The 18,003-nt window shown below is 40.1% G+C and overlaps 1 protein-coding gene across 1 annotated transcript; it reads left to right on the top strand.

The window, feature by feature from the left end:
• Positions 1 to 2,510: 2,510 nt before the first annotated feature.
• Positions 2,511 to 16,302, top strand: NEURL1B (neuralized E3 ubiquitin protein ligase 1B; the record flags this gene model as incomplete). The annotated part of the gene is made up of 5 exons (XM_081319029.1): positions 2,511 to 2,517; positions 4,782 to 5,342; positions 10,656 to 11,363; positions 13,078 to 13,203; positions 15,353 to 16,302. 5 exons carry the CDS (start codon positions 2,511 to 2,513, stop codon positions 15,595 to 15,597), a joined length of 1,647 nt encoding a protein of 548 aa, XP_081175155.1. The 3' UTR covers positions 15,598 to 16,302.
• Positions 16,303 to 18,003: the final 1,701 nt, after the last annotated feature.

Genomic DNA, 18,003 nt, shown 5'->3' with positions numbered 1-18,003 from the left:
CGGAGATCCGGGGACATCCGGAGCTCCAAGGGGAGTTGATTCCAAAGGGCAGGTGCCCCCACAGAGAAGGCCCTCCCCCTGGGGGTCGCCAGTCGACATTGTCTGGCTGACGGCACCCTGAGGAGGCCCTCCCTGTGTGAGCACACAGGGCAATAGGCAGTCGTTCCTGGCAGCAGACGGTCCTGCAAATATCCCAGACCTAAGCCATGTAGGGCTTTATAGGCTTTATATAAAATTGCCTGGAAATCTGAAAAAATAACTGGATGTACCCAGAGATGAACAAAAATAGCGTCTAGGTTTGACGATAACACTTAGAAAGGACATGAGCCAGGGACATTGAAACTACTTGGATCTTCCTGATTTCTCTGAAAATTCACCTAATATATTTTAGTGGCTGTTGAATTTATTTTTGATTTGATTTGAATAGCCAGCTCCCCATCTCATTTGTGACTTTAGATGGCTCACATAATTAAACCAAACAACAAAATCAATAGCACAAATAGAAAAGTTAATAAAAGCAATAACTTCCTTAAAACCATATTAAACCCCACTTAAAATCAGAAATTAAAGTTACTAATGGGTCAATATTTGGAGGTTGTTTTCTTTAACTGGTAATCCCCAGTATTTGAAATTGTCACTTTTTCCCCACTTAATATATGTCCTCTGGAATTAAAGTTATTTCATGTGTGAGTTGATAAAATGTTATTGAAACAAAATTCTATTCTTCAAAAAGTGGGTTATCATTGCCCACATAACCTCCAATGACCCACTGTAACACTACTCCTGGACTAAATTCAATAGGGCAAAAACTTCAGTGGGCTAGCTCACCTGTTACAACTTGTCTGGTTTTTCAGAGTGGTAGGAAAGGCCTCCTGGAAATGCCCCACTCTCCGAGGCTTTTGAATTTCTAGGACGGGTCTGTCCCTTCTCCTGTATTGGTCTCAGGTTATGAGAACTTTCCTTCAAGAGGTTCACGTTTTCAGTATTTATGCAGTCTCTAAAGACATATCACTTTCAACAGATGTTACATTGTTAGCTGACTGTAATATTTGTTTTGATGTTTTTAAATGGCATTATTATCTTGCGATATTTTCTTTTTATGCTGTCTACCACTTTGATTGCTCAACAGAAGCAATAGAGCATGAAGAAATTGAAATGTTTTAAATAACATGCTTTAATTGACATTTGTGTTATACTCCCATCTGCTTTGTAGAATTAGGTGACTTTTGCGTACTTGAAATGTTGAAGTAATGGAAGAGTGGTTGCATTGTATAGCACTGGGTGGAGTCCCCCATCAATTCCGGTAAATTAAATATAACTTTGTGAAGTTTTGTTTTCCTTGTTTGTGTCATTGATACTATACAATATTGGAGGGTGGGGAAAGAGAAGAATAAGTAGTACGTCTACATAATTTCTTGGAACAGCAATGGCAGCATTTTTCTTTTCTCATTTATCCCAACATAAACTGTGAGATGGTTTCCTTGTTTTGTATAAATAACAAGCTGAAGCTGAAGAACTGAAAGAATTAGAATTATAAAGTGGAACAACTATTTCACACTGCATATCAGAAATGGCACCAAATGCTTGAGTGATATTCCCATATTTTAAAAAACTGATACACAGAAAAATATGCTCATTTCCAGAGTCACCAATTTTTTATTAGCATTTTTCTCTACCTTGCAATATTAGGAATATATGGCTCTCAGGTATACAAACAAATCTTTAATCTTGTCTTAGATGGTGTGCGTCATTCATTACAAATAGTGGAAATAATTGCTGAATACTTGCCATTACAGTGTTCCTGTCACAAGGCAAAGTCATAAGTTGGAAACATACAAAAACAGTTTCATAGCAGCCAATTTTTTTTATCAGGTCTCACATGTACTGGACTGCTTCACGTAGCTTGATTTCTGGATATTTTAAAACATAGTTCAGGATTGGCATTAGATATACATATTTAAATGTTGTAACAATCAGATGAGGAATAATTCATACTATTTATATTGAAGTACAAGATCTGAAAAAGAACTGGTTATTTACCTGTAACTAATTAATTATTTGAGTATTCTTTTGTGAACTCACATATTTGCATCTGCAGACAGCCTCTTCTGAATCTTCTATAGTTCATAGAGTTTTGGTAAGAGCCCCATTCTTTGTGCATAACAAGCATGGTTAGATATAGCTCAATTTCCAAGAATTTAGAAACTCAGAAGGAATGTGAGATTAATTGAAACTAAATGTAGTAAATGCATAGATTGCATAAATTCACAGAAGATTTATCAAAGAATTTCATTAGCACAAAAGTAACCTATTTTTCATCCTGATCTCTGTAATTCATACACACGGATAACTAGCTATTTTATTAGCAAAGTTTAACAATTTCTCCATTTGGAATACATTGGGGAAAGGGACCCAGTGTTTTAGATGGGCCTTAGCCAAAATTAAATGCTGTTTAATTGTTTGACCTGGATAGAAGGTAAGCAATCTCTAACATCAAGAGACTGGGGAAAATGATAGGTAATGAAAAGTCCTGAATCAGTTGGAATGTCAATATGGATTTTGGAAGAAGGCATATCTGGTGAAGGACTGCTTTATTCCTATGAAAAATGAGGAAGTGTAATATTTCTATAAGGCACATAATTTCCTTGTTTGCCAAGCTGATATTATAGAAAGCTAAATTAATGTGATAATAATATGTGATAGATGAAGTAAATTATAAGTTTGAAAATGTTTATGGAGCTGATGAGGGAAAGGCATCAGGCAGGAAAGAGTAAGGATACCGGTTGATAAAGTTGAATGAAACATTTTATGAGGCCCTTCACTTTTTGACTGGAAAAGAGGAGATGCTGTCTTTTTGTTATGTACACATTTATTAAAAATTCCATTTAGCTGCATAGTCAGCTCTTTTGAATTGCTTTTAAGAAGCCGGAGGGCCCTTCTTGACCTTGGATCTGAAGTGTGATAGAATCCAATCCGCTGAATTGTAAAATAGGAGGAATCAAAGTTCAGATGATATACATGCCATGATATATAGATAGTACACAAGGAAGGTTTAGGTCTAGCACAGGGGTAGGCAACCTTGGCTCTTTTATGACTCGTGGACTTCAACTCCCAGAATTCCTGAGCCAGAACGGCTCAGCTTGGAAACCTCTCCTTTTCCCCTCAGCATGTTCTGGCTCAGGAATTCTGGGAGTTGAAGTCCACGAGTCAGAAAAGAGCCAAGGTTGCCTACCCCTGTTCTAGGACATGGTGATATTTTCAGTGAGTGACACAACAGACAACCTTGGCTTCTAAGAGGGATAAGGATGCAATTGGTCAAATTTCTGCATATGTTCACAAAAATGGTGATCAACTGGGAATCAGTAAAACATATACAACAAATCTGTCCCACAAGAACAGAAAGGTTTTTCGTAACAATGGGGATATATTTACCCCCTATCTCTTAGGTATTTAACAGGTGTCCCAAAAATACAAATATGTGGTAGGATTAGATATAGTTGTAGGATGCAGGCTGATCAAAACAAGAGTTTAGTTAGGACATATTTATTCCTTGCAGTATAGATTGTTACAATAAAGTGGAAATATTAAGCATCAGTTCTCTGTAGGATTGTATTGCACTTTGGATCCAGAATTGGAAAAGTTCATCAGAGTAAGTAGGTACCTCCTTTAAAAAGCTGTGCTCCTCCTGGACTTTTGCACTGATTAGATGGGGTAAATGCTTAGTTGTTTGGCCTGAAACAACTGTTGCCGCTAAATGAATTAATGTCTGTGGACTAATTCTTGGACATGATATCCTGAAGGAGATGAATACTTGCATGATAAAAAAAATATCCCTTGAAATAGAATAGCATGTTCCATTGTTTCAGAATCACCAAATTTCCTTTCTGCTTTGGAGTACGTAAGTTGAAAATAGCTTTAGTGGTTTAAAGCACTTCAAAGAGCATGTGTCTTCCTTGATCCAGCCACGGTTTTTGAGGGTCATAAGAAGAACGGCATGTAACGTGCATCACAACTCTCTTTTACATTTCTTTCTTCCTCTTTTAAATCAGACAAGTCTTCTTTTGGGTAGCACACAGAAAATCCTTGCATACAGAACTAAAGACATCCCTGACTTCTGAAGGCTGAAGTGGTGGTTGGTGATTATTTAGCAACTGCCTCGAATATTTCATAATCTAGAAACAATTGTTCAGCAAATCAATTTCCTATAGTTATTTGAAAACCAGAATAGCTGATCAAACAGTGTCTCTGTAAATGCTATATAGCAGGGGTCCCCAATTCCTGGTCTGCAAACTGGTATCGGTCTGTGGATCAGGTCCCGCAAGCAGCATTCTAGCGCGTAGAGCTCCATTTGCACAAGCGGCGGGTGCACGTGCAAAACCATCCCTGCCACCGCCGTTGCTGACGCCATCACTGCCAGTGGTTGGGGACCACTACTATGCAGCAATAAATTGATAAAGTCCACAATAGAATGTCCCATCAATTACACCATTACTAACTTGTGCTACTTCAATAGCAATCTTTAGTTAGCAGCATTACAATCTGATTCAAGTTACATATTGTTCTTGAAATGTAGCCTTTCTAACTTAGAAAAAATAAAATTGCAAAAATACAAGGAATCTTGCAAATAAAAGAAATAAGAGGATGTCCGCTTTTATTTATTTAATTTCTTGTTCCTGAAGCAAAGAGCTTGCAACGCACTAAACGGAGGGCTGCAGCCTATCTTAGAATGATTTTTATGAGCTACTTCTAAACAACTGCGTTTTTCCTCCTCCTTTTTGCAGAGACCAGTCATCAAGCTCGTTCCGTATCCCACAGGCCTTATTACACCTTGCCCAATGGTAACCATGAGAGGCGATCTGTCCTCACCATTACTGAGCCTCCACGATTCCACTTCCAGGCCAAAGGAAAAAACATCCGCCTGGATACCCATTCTCGGAAGGCCATCCGAAGGAACAGTTTCTGCAATGGGGTCACATTCACTAACCGTCCTATTCACCTCTATGAGAAAGTGCGTCTGAAGCTGGTATCTGTGCACCATGGCTGGAGTGGGGCATTGCGTTTTGGCTTCACAACTCATGATCCCTCACAGATGAATGCCGGTGACATTCCAAAATATGCCTGTCCAGACCTGGTAACCCGACCAGGCTTCTGGGCTAAAGCTCTGCCAGAGAGGTTTGCACTAAGGGACAATGTCCTGGCATTCTGGGTTGATCGCCATGGGAGAGTTTTCTACAGCGTTAATGAAGAAGAGCCAATTCTGTTTCACTGCGGCGTCAAAGTCTCCGGTCCTCTCTGGGCACTGATAGATGTCTATGGAATCACTCATGAAGTGCAAATACTAGGTAGGTGTATCCTTCTATCTGCTGATCTTAAAAAAAACAGCAACTGTTATATGCTGGTCAGGAAGGCAAATTGAATTTCTGAACTTTGAAATAAGATAGCTGCAGTTTGTCCGTTGTGTGTGTGTGTGTGTGTGGGTGGGTGGTGGTGGTGGTGGTTTACATTTTGATTGAAGTAGGAAGTTAGAAATGTCAGAAAATATTAACTGATAAAAAAGTAGGGCATTCAATTTATGGTTCCAGTGCCATATAGTTTCTTGAGCTGGCCTTTGCTCACAAGGTGAACAGTCTCATTCTCTCAGTTAGCTTCTTGAAAAAAGGCATTTCAAAGTGAAGCTGCTACTTGTTTGAAAATGTAAATTGCAGATACCAAGTTCTTCATTTTCATTTTCGTTAGGTCACTTCTGGCTCAATTCTTTCACTGTGCTGAAACATGGTTTACCCAACACATTTTTTTAAAAAAATAATCCTTTTCCTAGGTTTACGTTGACCGTAAACTAGTGAAGTGGCCTGGATTCACCCAATATTAAGCCACAAAAATTAAGTGAAATTAAAACTAGTGAAGTTTAGAGTGTTGTGCAGAAGTAGGCTTCTCTCTGACCTGGTTGAACATGTTGTGAATGCAACCTAGATGTATTCACTTCCATTTCACAGAAAAAAGCCTTGCAAAATTCTTGTTGACTATTTTCCAAGCAAAAATTAGCATTTGGGTGTTTTGGTTTTTTTTTACCTGTTGGAAAAAAAAAGATAGACTCTATCTGTCTTCCCATTAGAACAGAATTAGACAAAATCCGATGCTGCTAACCAAGCTGACAAAAGAAATGCTAAAAACTGGGCTGGTTCAAGCAAGGGGCTATGGAGAAAAATGTTCACCCAAAAAGTCCCTGTTGTACCCCTCCAGAAGTGGTAATTGGGCTGTACTACAGTATGATGGTGACTCCATCATTCTAAGCCATCCTCTCTCCTCTTGCTCGACCAGATGACCTGAAGAGGAGCCATCATTAAGGGACTGGAAAGATCCCAAATACCTCATTCAGCAGGCTATCTTAGCCTGGAAGTCTGGATGGCATTTAGTAATCCAGCCTTCACGCAAGCCCAGTGAGTTGAATATAGGAAGCCTTCATTGCTATGATCTCCTGAGCATGCATATAACAGCAACCTGCACACTTAATACAAGGTTCCTCAAAGGAAGTATTGAACTCCAGAGGAAAAAAAAGCAGAATACAAACAAATATCCTCTTAAGAAGTCCTATGGAAATCTGTCTTTCTGTTCTCTAATATGACCAATTTGAATTTTTCACTAAATCAAACAATAATAAATCTGTGTGGGCAAAGGCTTAATGCTTGTATTGTTCCTTCATAACATGTTTCTATTTTGTAGTAAGGTTGCAAATGTTTGCTCTTAGTTTCAGTCACGCTTTAGCTTTTGGAATCATGTATGCCAGTGACTGTTGAGGCCATGTACATGAAATAAAAATTATTTTGCTCATCCTTCGACTCCCCAAGATACTAGCTGTTTGCATCTTGGTCCAGGGAAGGACTGTGACTGTCCTCTTCCTTCTTCTGCAATGCAGACTTTTTATCTGTTATCTGCTTTAAAGGCTACTTAAGAGTCTCCAATTACATTCCAGACCTGTCATGCTTCTAAGTAAGATCTGCACCTAGGTAGAAAAGATAGTGAAAGATGAAGAATAATCGTGATAAACACTCTTCATACTTCCCAGTTCTGTCAAAAATCATCAACCAGTGCGATCAGTGCTGCCTCCATATTACGCCCCAGCACTGAAACAAGTCCAGATAATAAATTCTTTCCAGAGTCCTGTGAATCTGTACAGGTAGCACTCAACTTATGAATGTAAATCATGCTGGTTGTTAAGCAGATCACCATGTGAAAGCATCTGATTTTACGAATTTCTTGCAGCAGCTGTTAAATGAATCCATTGTCTACAATGAATTTTTTTCCCCAGAAACCAGAAGTAAATTCCAGTTTTTGGCAAAAAAACCAACCACCCCTCCCTATAAATTGTGGTCATGTGACTATGGGACTTTGCAAATGTCCATAAATGTGGGCCACTGCAAACACCTATCATAATTTTGAATCTGTGCTATAAGTAGTCCTATGGAGATTTGTCCTAATTTTGAATGGTTGCTAAGCAACCAGCAATATGTTAAGGACTACTTACATTCTGATGACCTCAACAGCTTTACCCCAAAGATACGGATCCTTACCCCCTTTCTTAAACATGAATTTACCACCACATGGATCCAACTATATCACATCCCAGGAAGCTTTTACCAATCAGGAGACACATGGAGCTAATAAACAGATCACTGGAATAACAGTCACAAGGTCCTGTCCATTTCTTCAAGAGTCATACATTTTCCAAGTAACAACACAGTATCAGGCCTTGGGCAGTTCAAAAGAGTAGATCTGAGTTACTTTATTTTCCAGAGTTCATCTTCTATTCCAATGCTTTTTGTAAAAGGAATAGAAATTGAAAAAAACATTATTTTTATTCTTTTTTCTCTTCCTACTTTGTGGAGTTGTATTAAAAAGAAAGAATACATATTGGCATAACATGATGATAATATACTTGGGTCTATCATATTCTGATTCTATGTAGGATGTAATTTTTAGGCCATCTGGTTTTTAAAGAACATTTGAAGGCCAGCTAGCTGGGACCAGCTGCATATCTCTACAAGGATGCTATTCCAAAGGGTAGGTGCAGTAGAGAAGGTCCACTTTATGAGTCTCACTAGTTCAGGGGTAGGCAACCTCGGCTCTTTTATGACTCATGGACTTCAACTCCCAGAATGCCTGAGTCAGCATAGCTGACTCAGGCATTCTGGGAGTTGAAGTCCATGAGTCATAAAAGAGCCGAGGTTGCCTACCCCTGAACTAGTTCATTGTTTAATCAAAAAGACTTGAAGCAAGCCAAGTCTGTCACAGCATAGAACAGGTAGATATTATAGGAGCCAGGTGGTTCTCAGTAGCTACGTCCTATGTAATATAGGGCTTTATAGGCAATATCCAGCATCTTGAATTGCCCTAGAAGCCAACTGGTAACCATTATAGCTCACATACCAGGATTGTTATACTGCCACAGCAAGACTTCCCCATCACTGCTTGTGCAGAATGGTACTGTATTCTGGACTAAGAGGAACTAAAACATTGAGCTTTGAGAAACCTCACAAATCAAAAGTTTTAGGCTCAACTTCTTCCCTCCAATTAATACTAATTGGAACCAGCTGCAGAGAAAGGAAGAAAACCACAATAACTCAGTGTCCCTCTTTCCCTTTAGCAAGTTCAAGAGGATACCATGATTGATTTTATCAAGAACCACTGAGAAATTAAGACTCAGCACCGCCCTATCCTATCTCCGGTTTAGGTCATCCACAAGTAGGACTCATGCATTCTCCATATTATTTCCACAAATCATGCTGTGATTTGCATAGAGTGGCCTAAAATTAGAGAGCTGAGCATGCTTCCAGACAAGGCTTTCATTGTGCCTTGTCTAAAAAATGGAAATGGACAAGCGAGCCAGAAATTGTAGTCTTGCATTTTGCAGCTACCCTGTTTTTTCCATAGTGCCTTGCAACATTTTTCTGACCACTAATGAAAGAGGAAGAAACAAGTTGAAAAGGGAAGGAAAGCTAAAATGCTGCACAATGTCTTTTGCTTTGTAGTTCTATTAGAACAGGGGTCTTCAAACTTGGCCCTTTTATGACTTGTGGACTTCAACTCCCAGAATTCCTCAGCCAGCATGCTGAGGAATTAAAAGGGCCAAGTTTGAAGACCCATGTTCTAGAACAGGGGTAGGCAACCTTGGCTCTTTTATGACTCATGGACTTTAACTCCCAGAATTCCTGAATCAGCACGGCTCAGCTTGGAAACCTCTCCCTTTCCCCTCAGCAAGGCTGACTCAGGAATTCTGGGAGTTGAAGTCCACGAGTCATAAAAGAGCCGAGGTTGCCTACCCCTGTTCTAGAAGCACCCTAAACCTCTGGCAAATTAGTACACAATTTCAATGTGCCTCCTCCCTCTTTCTCAGCTGTGACAACTTAGAGTGAAAAGAATGGCTTGCTGTGGAGCAGCCTGCTTCAGTTTTATTGCTTTTGGATAAGAAACATCCTTTTTCTTGACATCTGAAGTTATCAGATGTGAGTAATTCTGGGAGAGTCTCTTGCTTGCTCACCTGGCCTGTCAATAACAAAGTATCTAGTGTGCTTGAAGTTCACAATTGCTGCTTTAATGTGCAACATATTACCCAATAGATTATTAATGATCTGTAAGATGATTAAATGTTTTCTTGTTTCTCTTTGGTGAATTAAAGTGGTAGTGACAAAGGCAGAGGAAGATAGGAAAGGGTTTTTTTAAAAAAAAATACACTGCAAGTTTGAGGGAGGGAAATCAGTAAAAAGGAATGGACTTTCTCTTGATACACTCTTTTTTATGGCTGAAAAAGAAGGGAGCTGCAAGGACTCCTGAAAAGAACGCTAATAATATACTGAACTACATGAATGAATTGGGAAATTATTACTAAATAGACTTAGTGGGGTTTAATTTAATGCAAGGATAGCTAACATATGAACCTCAGCCTCCAAGTATGTTTGAACTACAAGTTATTTTTATTCATTTCTTCCTTTCTTTATCAAATTTATATAGCTGCCCATCTCACCAAAGGTGACTCGAGGCAGCAGACAATAGTAAATAAAATAGAAAACATAAAAAGAACAAATGCGAATATAAAAATAATATCATAAAAAACATCTATCAATATCTGTCCGTGCCACGTCGAAGGAAAATTAGGATTGATGGGAACTGGAATTCAAAAAAGATCAGACCCCCAAGTCTGCTGTTTTTTAAATTCTATACTTCCATCATGCTTTTTCTTTTTTAATTTACTGTCTGCCTTTATTATTTTTAAGAGCAACTCAAGGTGGTGAACTTATCTAATATTCCTTCCTCCTCCTGTTTTCCCCACAACAACCACCCTGTGAGGTGAGATGGGCTCAGAGAGAGAGAGACTAGCTCACCCAGCTGGCTAAAATCAGATTAAGATTCAGGGGCTTAACAGTTTCTAGACTGCAATCTTAACCACTAGAACAAACTGGTTTAGTCTGTAACTATGAAAACTCAGAAGGGCTGGTATAAAACACTGCTTCTGACATTTATGTATGACGAAATTAGAGCTGAAACTATTAATAACCTACTCAAAATGGGCTAAAGTAAAAAGAATCATAACAGAGCTCAGAACAATAGTCTGAATGGGACACCGCTTGTAGCTTATCTGTAATCTTGGCTTCACTTTACAGATAGCATGTTTGCAGAGACCATGACCTCCACCCGTCTGAGCAACGCACGACTCAGCACTTGCCTTCCTCAGAGCAACCACGATTCGGCCAATTTTAACAACAATGAGCTGGAGAACAATCAAGTGGTTGCCAAAATTGCGAATCTGAATTTGAGCCGTATGCCTGGGCTGCCCACCGATAACCATACAATCCCCTGCTGCCCAAACAGGAGGCAGCTTGGCCAAGTTGTGCCTGCCTTTCTAGACACAGATCTTCATTTCCACCCTACTCATGGGCCTGATGTTAACTTTTCTCAGGATCGTATGTCCGGCTGCACCAACTGGCAGGAAAGCAACAGGACCTTGGTGTTTTCTGATCGACCTTTGCACATCGGCGAAAGCTTATTTGTGGAAGTGGGACACCTGGGCTTGCCATATTACGGGGCCCTCACCTTTGGTATCACTTCCTGTGATCCCGGTACTTTACGGACTAATGAGCTCCCAGCAGATCCAGATTTTCTTCTGGATCGCAAGGAGTACTGGGTGGTTTGCCGAGGTTTCCCAGTCCTCAACCATGGTGACGTCCTCAACTTTGTGCTTTTGCCAAATGGAGAAGTGCATCATGGAATCAACGGGATGAGCCGTGGGATGCTGATGTGTGTTGATACCTCACAATCGCTGTGGGTTTTCTTCTCAATCCATGGTGTAATCAATCAGCTGAAAATATTAGGTAAGTAAATGTAGCATCAAAGTTAGTGACCAGAATAATATCACGGAAGTGTTAGTGAAACAATGAAAAGCCTTACAGCTCAAAAGAGACACCCTTTTTCCGTTTTAGCGTGCAACAACCAATTGGCTAAACGCTTTGTACTTTTATTTGACCAGTATGAAGATGGTTAAAATATGAACTTATATCTTTTGGGTGCTCCAACTCTAGAGGTTTTTAGTAAGAGACTGGACAACCACTTGTCTGAAATCGTATAGGGTTTCCTGCTTGAGCAGGGGGCTGGATTAGAAGACTTTTAAGGTCCCATCCAGCTCCGTTATTTTGTTATACCTAAGTAAAAGGACAGAACCAGCTGTCATATCTTTTGTTTGTCAAGCATGTATTTTTAACCCCTTTTTATAAACTGAAGTTAAATAGTCTGCACAAGTTTCCATTGTTCAGCAAACTAGTAAAAGGTAAAGGTTCCCCCGCATGTGCGTGCTAGTCGTTTCCGACTCTAGGGGCCGGTGCTCATCTCCGTTTCAAAGCCGAAGAGCCAGCGCTTGTCCGAGGATGTCTCCGTGGTCATGTGGCCGGCATGACTAGATGCCAAAGGTGCATGGAACGCTGTTACCTTCCCACCGTAGTGGTCCCTATTTTTCCACTTGCATTTTTACGTGCTTTCAAACTGCTAGGTTGGCAGAAGCTGGGACGAGTAACAGGCGCTCACTCTGCTACGCGGCACTCAGGATTCAACCCGCCAAACTGCCGACCTTCTGATCGACAAGCTCAGCATCCTAACCCACTGAGCCACCGCGTCCCTTCAGCAAACTAGGTTCAGGCAAAAAGGAAGGAATTTGTATCCAACCAGAGTACAAGAACAGAAGAAGCTAGCAAGGATCTGTGATAATCCTATCATTGCTCTCTGGCACCACTGCTAGGTAGGACTTACAAGTCACTTAGTACAAGTGAAGGGATTGTTTAACAGCTGGAAAATATCAGATTCTGGAGTAGCATTTACTAGTGTAGAAAGAACTGCCATGTGTAATCAATCATGGGATCACCTAATCAGCATTCTCTTCTCAAAAAAAGAGAACTAGGTACTTAAGCATGGAACTTCTGGTCTACCCTGTTCTTTATTGTCTCTAATATCAGGTACTGAAACAGGAGGGGTCTGTTTAGCTATCATGGCTGGCATGCTTCTTCTTTGGATGTACCCTTGTTAATGGGGAGACGAGGCTACATTTTATTAATGTCTCTATTTACCAGGACATAACAGAATGCCATTTTAGAAGAATAGGAAAATCTCTCCCTTGCATCAGGGTTGTGCTAAATGAAAAATCCATTTCATCTTACAAAGAAAATTTGGGTCTCTCCTAGTTCAGCATAGTCCTGGGCCTAAAAACAAAAGCTAGGAGAAGAGTGAACCTTGTTTTCGAGTAGAGGGTGTTAATTATCAATTAACCTTGTTAATTGACAAGCCTGCTAAAAAGTAACACAATGTAGTTAGAAACCACTCTTGCTATAAAGACTGTTGGGAAGCTGAAACAGAAGTTGTTTTCCAGTTCTCAAATTGAGACACCTGTTCCTGAGAGATTCCTACCCAATGTGCTAAGCACATTGATTTGTGCTTTAGATTGTAAGCCGCCCTGAGTCTTCGGAGAAGGGCAGGATATAAATGGGATTAAAAAAACAAAACAAAAAAACTTGGACAGCTGACTGAACTTTTTCTTTTCAGGCACAGTACAATCCAGCCCTGTGACCATCTCCCCCTCAGGATCCCCTGGAGGCTCCCAATATGACAGCGATTCGGATATGGCGTTCAGCGTGAACCGGTCTTCATCTGCTTCTGAATCATCCCTAGGTAAGGATCGTTTGCTGATCGCTGCAGTGGGAATATCTACATTCGGTACCCTAAGAAATAAAGTACAATCCAAGCTCTGTGGGCTGAGTTGTCTGAAAGAAGGCATGCTGAATTGTGCTAAAGCATGGCATACTTTTTGTTGAGAGGAAGGAAGGTTAAATTTCCCGAGGTTGCTTTTAAGTGGCCCATTGGACATCTTTAGGTGACGCACAGATCTTCTTTTGTAAAAGCAGCAACAGAAGCCCAGTGAAGCTAAAATGATCTGACAGAGCTATGGAACAACATTTAAGGGATACAAGCAACTAAGCAGAAAAATCTCCATCTGTCAAAACTAGTGCTAGGGAACTTACTGGTAGGAAATAAAAGCAAATGGCAAAGTGCCAAACTGGTGACTCTGTAAATGTCATATTTCACCAGGACATACTTGTTCTTCACATATTGTGATAGTTCATTGATTTCCTGAATATTGATTGATCCTCAGAAAGAGAGAGCAAATGTGCATGTACTTAGTTTCCCAATGCACTGAAGGAGACTGCATAAAAGAATCCGTGTAGATTGGAAATCACATCTCCCTCTCAATTACTAATCTAGTTGCAAAGGAATGTGGGAGAGGGAGGGAAAATGAGAGGGAGGGGGAGAGAGAAGATTGTTATATTTCAGTTGCATTTTCTGTGCTCCAGTTATTAGGCTGGAGGAAAATATTTTCTCACCTTTAGAATCATTGTAGCATTTTTAAAGGCATTCAGTATGGTTTTCTCCAATATGTTCATCTCATTTAAGAATGCTTGTCAAAACGTGCATACAGTCGTGTGTTACAAACATGACTGAGCAGCAGCAACCAAAAAAGCTAACAAAATCCTGGGTTGTATAAACAGAGGCATAGAATCAAGATCACAAGAAGCTGCTTTATAAAGCCCTGGTAAGACCATACCTAGAATATACTGCAGCCAATTTTGGTCACCCTATCACAAAAAAGATGTTGAGAGTTTGGAAAAAATTCAAAGAAGATCAACTAAGATGATAGGGGGCCTGGAGACTAAAACATAGGAAAAACGGCTACAGGATTTGGGCCTGGCTAGTCTAAGCAAAAGAAGAAATAGGCGAGACATGATAGCAGTGCTCCAGTACCTGAGGGGCTGCCACAAGGCAGAGGGGGCCAGGTTGTTCACCAAACCACCAGATGGAAGGACGAGAAACAACGGTTGGAAACTGACCAAAGAGAGAAGCAACCTGGAACTAAGGAGAAATTTCCTGACAGTGAAGACAATCAACCAGTGGAACAGCTTACCCCCAGAAATCGTGGGCTCTCCATCACTGGAGATTTTTAAGAAGAGACTTGACAATCACCTGCCTGAGACAGTATAGCGGGGGGCTGGACTAGAAGACCTCTAAGGGACCTTCCAGCTCTGTTTTATCCTATTGTAAGTTGGGGGGAATGAATGTAGGGTTTTTTGTTTGCTACTATCCTATTATCCAGTGAAACTTAGAATTCAGCGTGACTTCATCATACACTATTGAAATCTGTACGAAAGTCCAAATAGATGAGTAAAATGCAAAGTCTGTGTCTTCTCAGCCACAGTTGGATTAAAAGACTATGCTATTTCATCGTCGTCATCATCATCATCCTTTTGCACCAGAAGGGTGTGCAAGTGGGAAACATCTTTAGGTTGCCTGAAAGACTGGTTCAAGTATATCGTTATCATTATAAACACATCATTACAAATAATAGTTAAAAATTGCACCCATGCTCCCCCCCCAGGCAACAAACATTCATTCTATGTAATATTAGCCACCCCAAATTCCATTCATGACATTTCACATTTTTGGCGCACAAAAAGTTATTTAGGAAAGCCGTTCTATATTGCTATATAAAATTAATCTTACATTTGTTCTAATGCACTTTGATCTAGCCAACGGTTTCCAATGCCTGGCTGATGTTTGTCCCCTCTGCCCAGCAGTCAGATTTCACTTCCGGTATAATGACCTAACTTTTTTTCCCCCTGTCTTTATTGCCTCTTTAATGTTTACTTTACAAAAGGTTCTTTTTTTATCATTAGAAAAATGGTTTGGATGTCTCCTTTTTAGCCTGACTTGTAGAAAAGGAGGCGGCTTTTCTAACCCCAGGTCCTTCGTTTTCCATCCCATGTAGTGACTGCTCCAAGTTCTCCTCTGAGTCCTCCAGTGTCTCCCGTGTTCTCGCCTCCAGAGCCCTCAAGCAGCAAGAACGGGGAATGCACAGTTTGCTTTGACAACGAGGTGGATGTGGTGATCTATACCTGTGGACACATGTGCCTGTGCAACACCTGTGGTCTTAAACTGAAGAAACAGCTCAATGCCTGCTGTCCAATCTGCCGACGGGTCATTAAAGACATTATCAAAATCTACCGTCCTTAACCTCACCCACGCCCACCCCTCAGGGTGTGATTAATGAGGAGCAGGATGAAGAATGTTGTTAGCGATTGCCACACCTTACTGTCCCTGCTTTATGGGTATCGTGCTGGTCAGTGGTTGCTGAGTGACTCTTGTCTGTATTTCCATGTTTTGACCAGTAGAAACAAATCAGGGAAAATTTAAGTGAACTGGGAAACACTCTGTCTTTGTAAGAGGCTGAAAGTACAGCTGCAGAGTGGGAAGAGCTTTTGGAAAGTTGCTGCTCCGAGGAGTAAGGGTGGGGCCCCAGGGTAGAGGAGTCCTAATACAATTGCCGTGTTGATTCCTAAAGAAAACCAAAAAGATCTTGTGCATTGTTTTCACTGAAATATGCAGCTAACCTATCTTGAGCGGGATAAACGAGAAGTCACTAGACCAGTTTAAAATTTGGGATTCTTTCCCTGCTAAGTCTAGGAATGCTAAAGATTAGTTTGATTTGTAAGCCAGTTCAAATAGAAAAGATGAGAGTAAATTTTCATTTATTCTTACTTAGGGTTGCAGGAGCAACAGGTCATAAGTGTGCTGTTACCTAATTTGCTAATTTAAAAGTATTTTTAATATTATTCATAAGTCAAGATCATGAATAGGGATGATCTAATTAATCAATTATTCCCAATCAAATGTGTAAGAGCAGTGATATTTTCATAAATATAAGTTTATTAAGCTTTATTTTTTTGTTTACAACATGGACTACTCTTTTTTTTTCTCCTCCAAATGTAAGAAGTTGTGGCTCAGTTTATGAAATCAAGAACAAGGCATCTTCTTGGGAGAGTCTGGCACACACAGAGAGCTATAAAGATCCTCTCAGGATTTGATTTTTCACCTCTGTGTGACTTGATACTTCCAGGCTTTTGTAGTGAGCAATTACCAAGTGCTTTCTGATCTGGAGAATTGTGCAGAAAGTAGTAGGCCCCTGCAGGCAGAAGAAGTCATGTTGTTAGTTTGGTTTTGGCTTAGGATGTTGTGTGAATTCAGATCATTGGAATAAAAAACCAGTCCTGGCTTATTTCTTGTGATCCACCAGCTTATGATAGAGGCTGTGAATAGTTATTAGCCCAGCATCTGTAAGGTATAACACATGAAGGTATCCTTTTAATTAAGTTACAGGGGGAAAAAAGTGGCTAATGGATTATTTAGAATTTCAAACTTCCAGTGTTTTCTTATTTATGATTTATAAATACAGTTGACTGATACCTTCCTTCATTTCTCTTCAGAGGTTTTGTCAACAAAGTATGTAGCAATGTCCAACTCATATCTTCCACTCCAGGAAATTGTCTGCTGTTCCACAATGGAGGCATCTTACTGAAATTGAAAAGGGTTTTAATTTGGCACTGTTTGCGGGAAAAGGAATTTTCAAGCTATTATTAGACCTGTACTTAAAAGATAAATAAAATTTGGTTATAGTATTAGTGCTGAATTACAACCTGAATAATATGTGAAGGACAGTCAGGGAATTACTAAATTAGGCCCAGATATGGATTCTTTTTTCTAAGAGAGCAATCTTGTACTATACTGGAGGGCTTCAGTATTCCACGGTCTTTGAAAATTTAAATGTCCGATGAGTTAACTAGAGCCTGCTTGGTGTAGTGGTTAAAATACAGGTAGTCCTCGACTTATAGCAGTTCATTTAGTGATCGAACTTACAGTGGCACTGAAAAAAGTCACTAATGACCATTTTTCACACTTATGACCATTGCACCATCTCCATAGTCATGTGATCAAAATTCTGATACTTGGCAACTGACTCATGTTTATGACGGTTGCAGTGGCCTGGAGTCATGTGATTATTTTTTTGCGACTTTCTGACAAACAAAAGTCAATTGGGGAAACCAGATTCACTGAACAACCATGTTAATAACAACTGTAGTAATTCACTTAACAACCGTGTCATGAAAGGTCATAAAATGTGGTAAAACTCACTTAACATATGTTTCGCTTAGCAACAGGAAATTGGGGCTCAGTTGTGGTTGTAAGTTAAGGACCACTTCTACACCTGACCTTTTCCAGGTGCCTTAGACAGGAAGTAGTCCAGATGAGCTAATTCTACTTTACTGAACCCTGTTGTAAGCTAATTCTAGTTTATTGTTATGTTAACGGAAGGGATCTTGCAGGTCTGAAAGTACTCTCCATCTCTTTTTTACAGCTTGATAAGTTAGGGTAGATTCTGAGTTCCTCTACCCATTATGCAGTTGAGGACTCCCCCCTTTTTATCTGACTATTTTCTAGGCCAGTGGCCCCCAACTATTGGGCATCAGGGACTGGTTCCTTGGACAGAGAGGTCTCCATGAACCGGAGGGGGCGTGGTTTTATGCGCTGCTTGGATCCCACAGATGGAGCTTTGCTTGTTTGCGCAGCCCGGTTTCTGGCATG

Source organism: Vipera berus (genome assembly GCF_964194415.1).
Source record: "Vipera berus genome assembly, chromosome: 2".
Classification (NCBI taxonomy): Eukaryota; Metazoa; Chordata; class Lepidosauria; order Squamata; family Viperidae; genus Vipera; species Vipera berus.
Note: the sequence above shows the minus strand (reverse complement) of the source record. Positions and strands in the feature narration are given on the sequence as shown.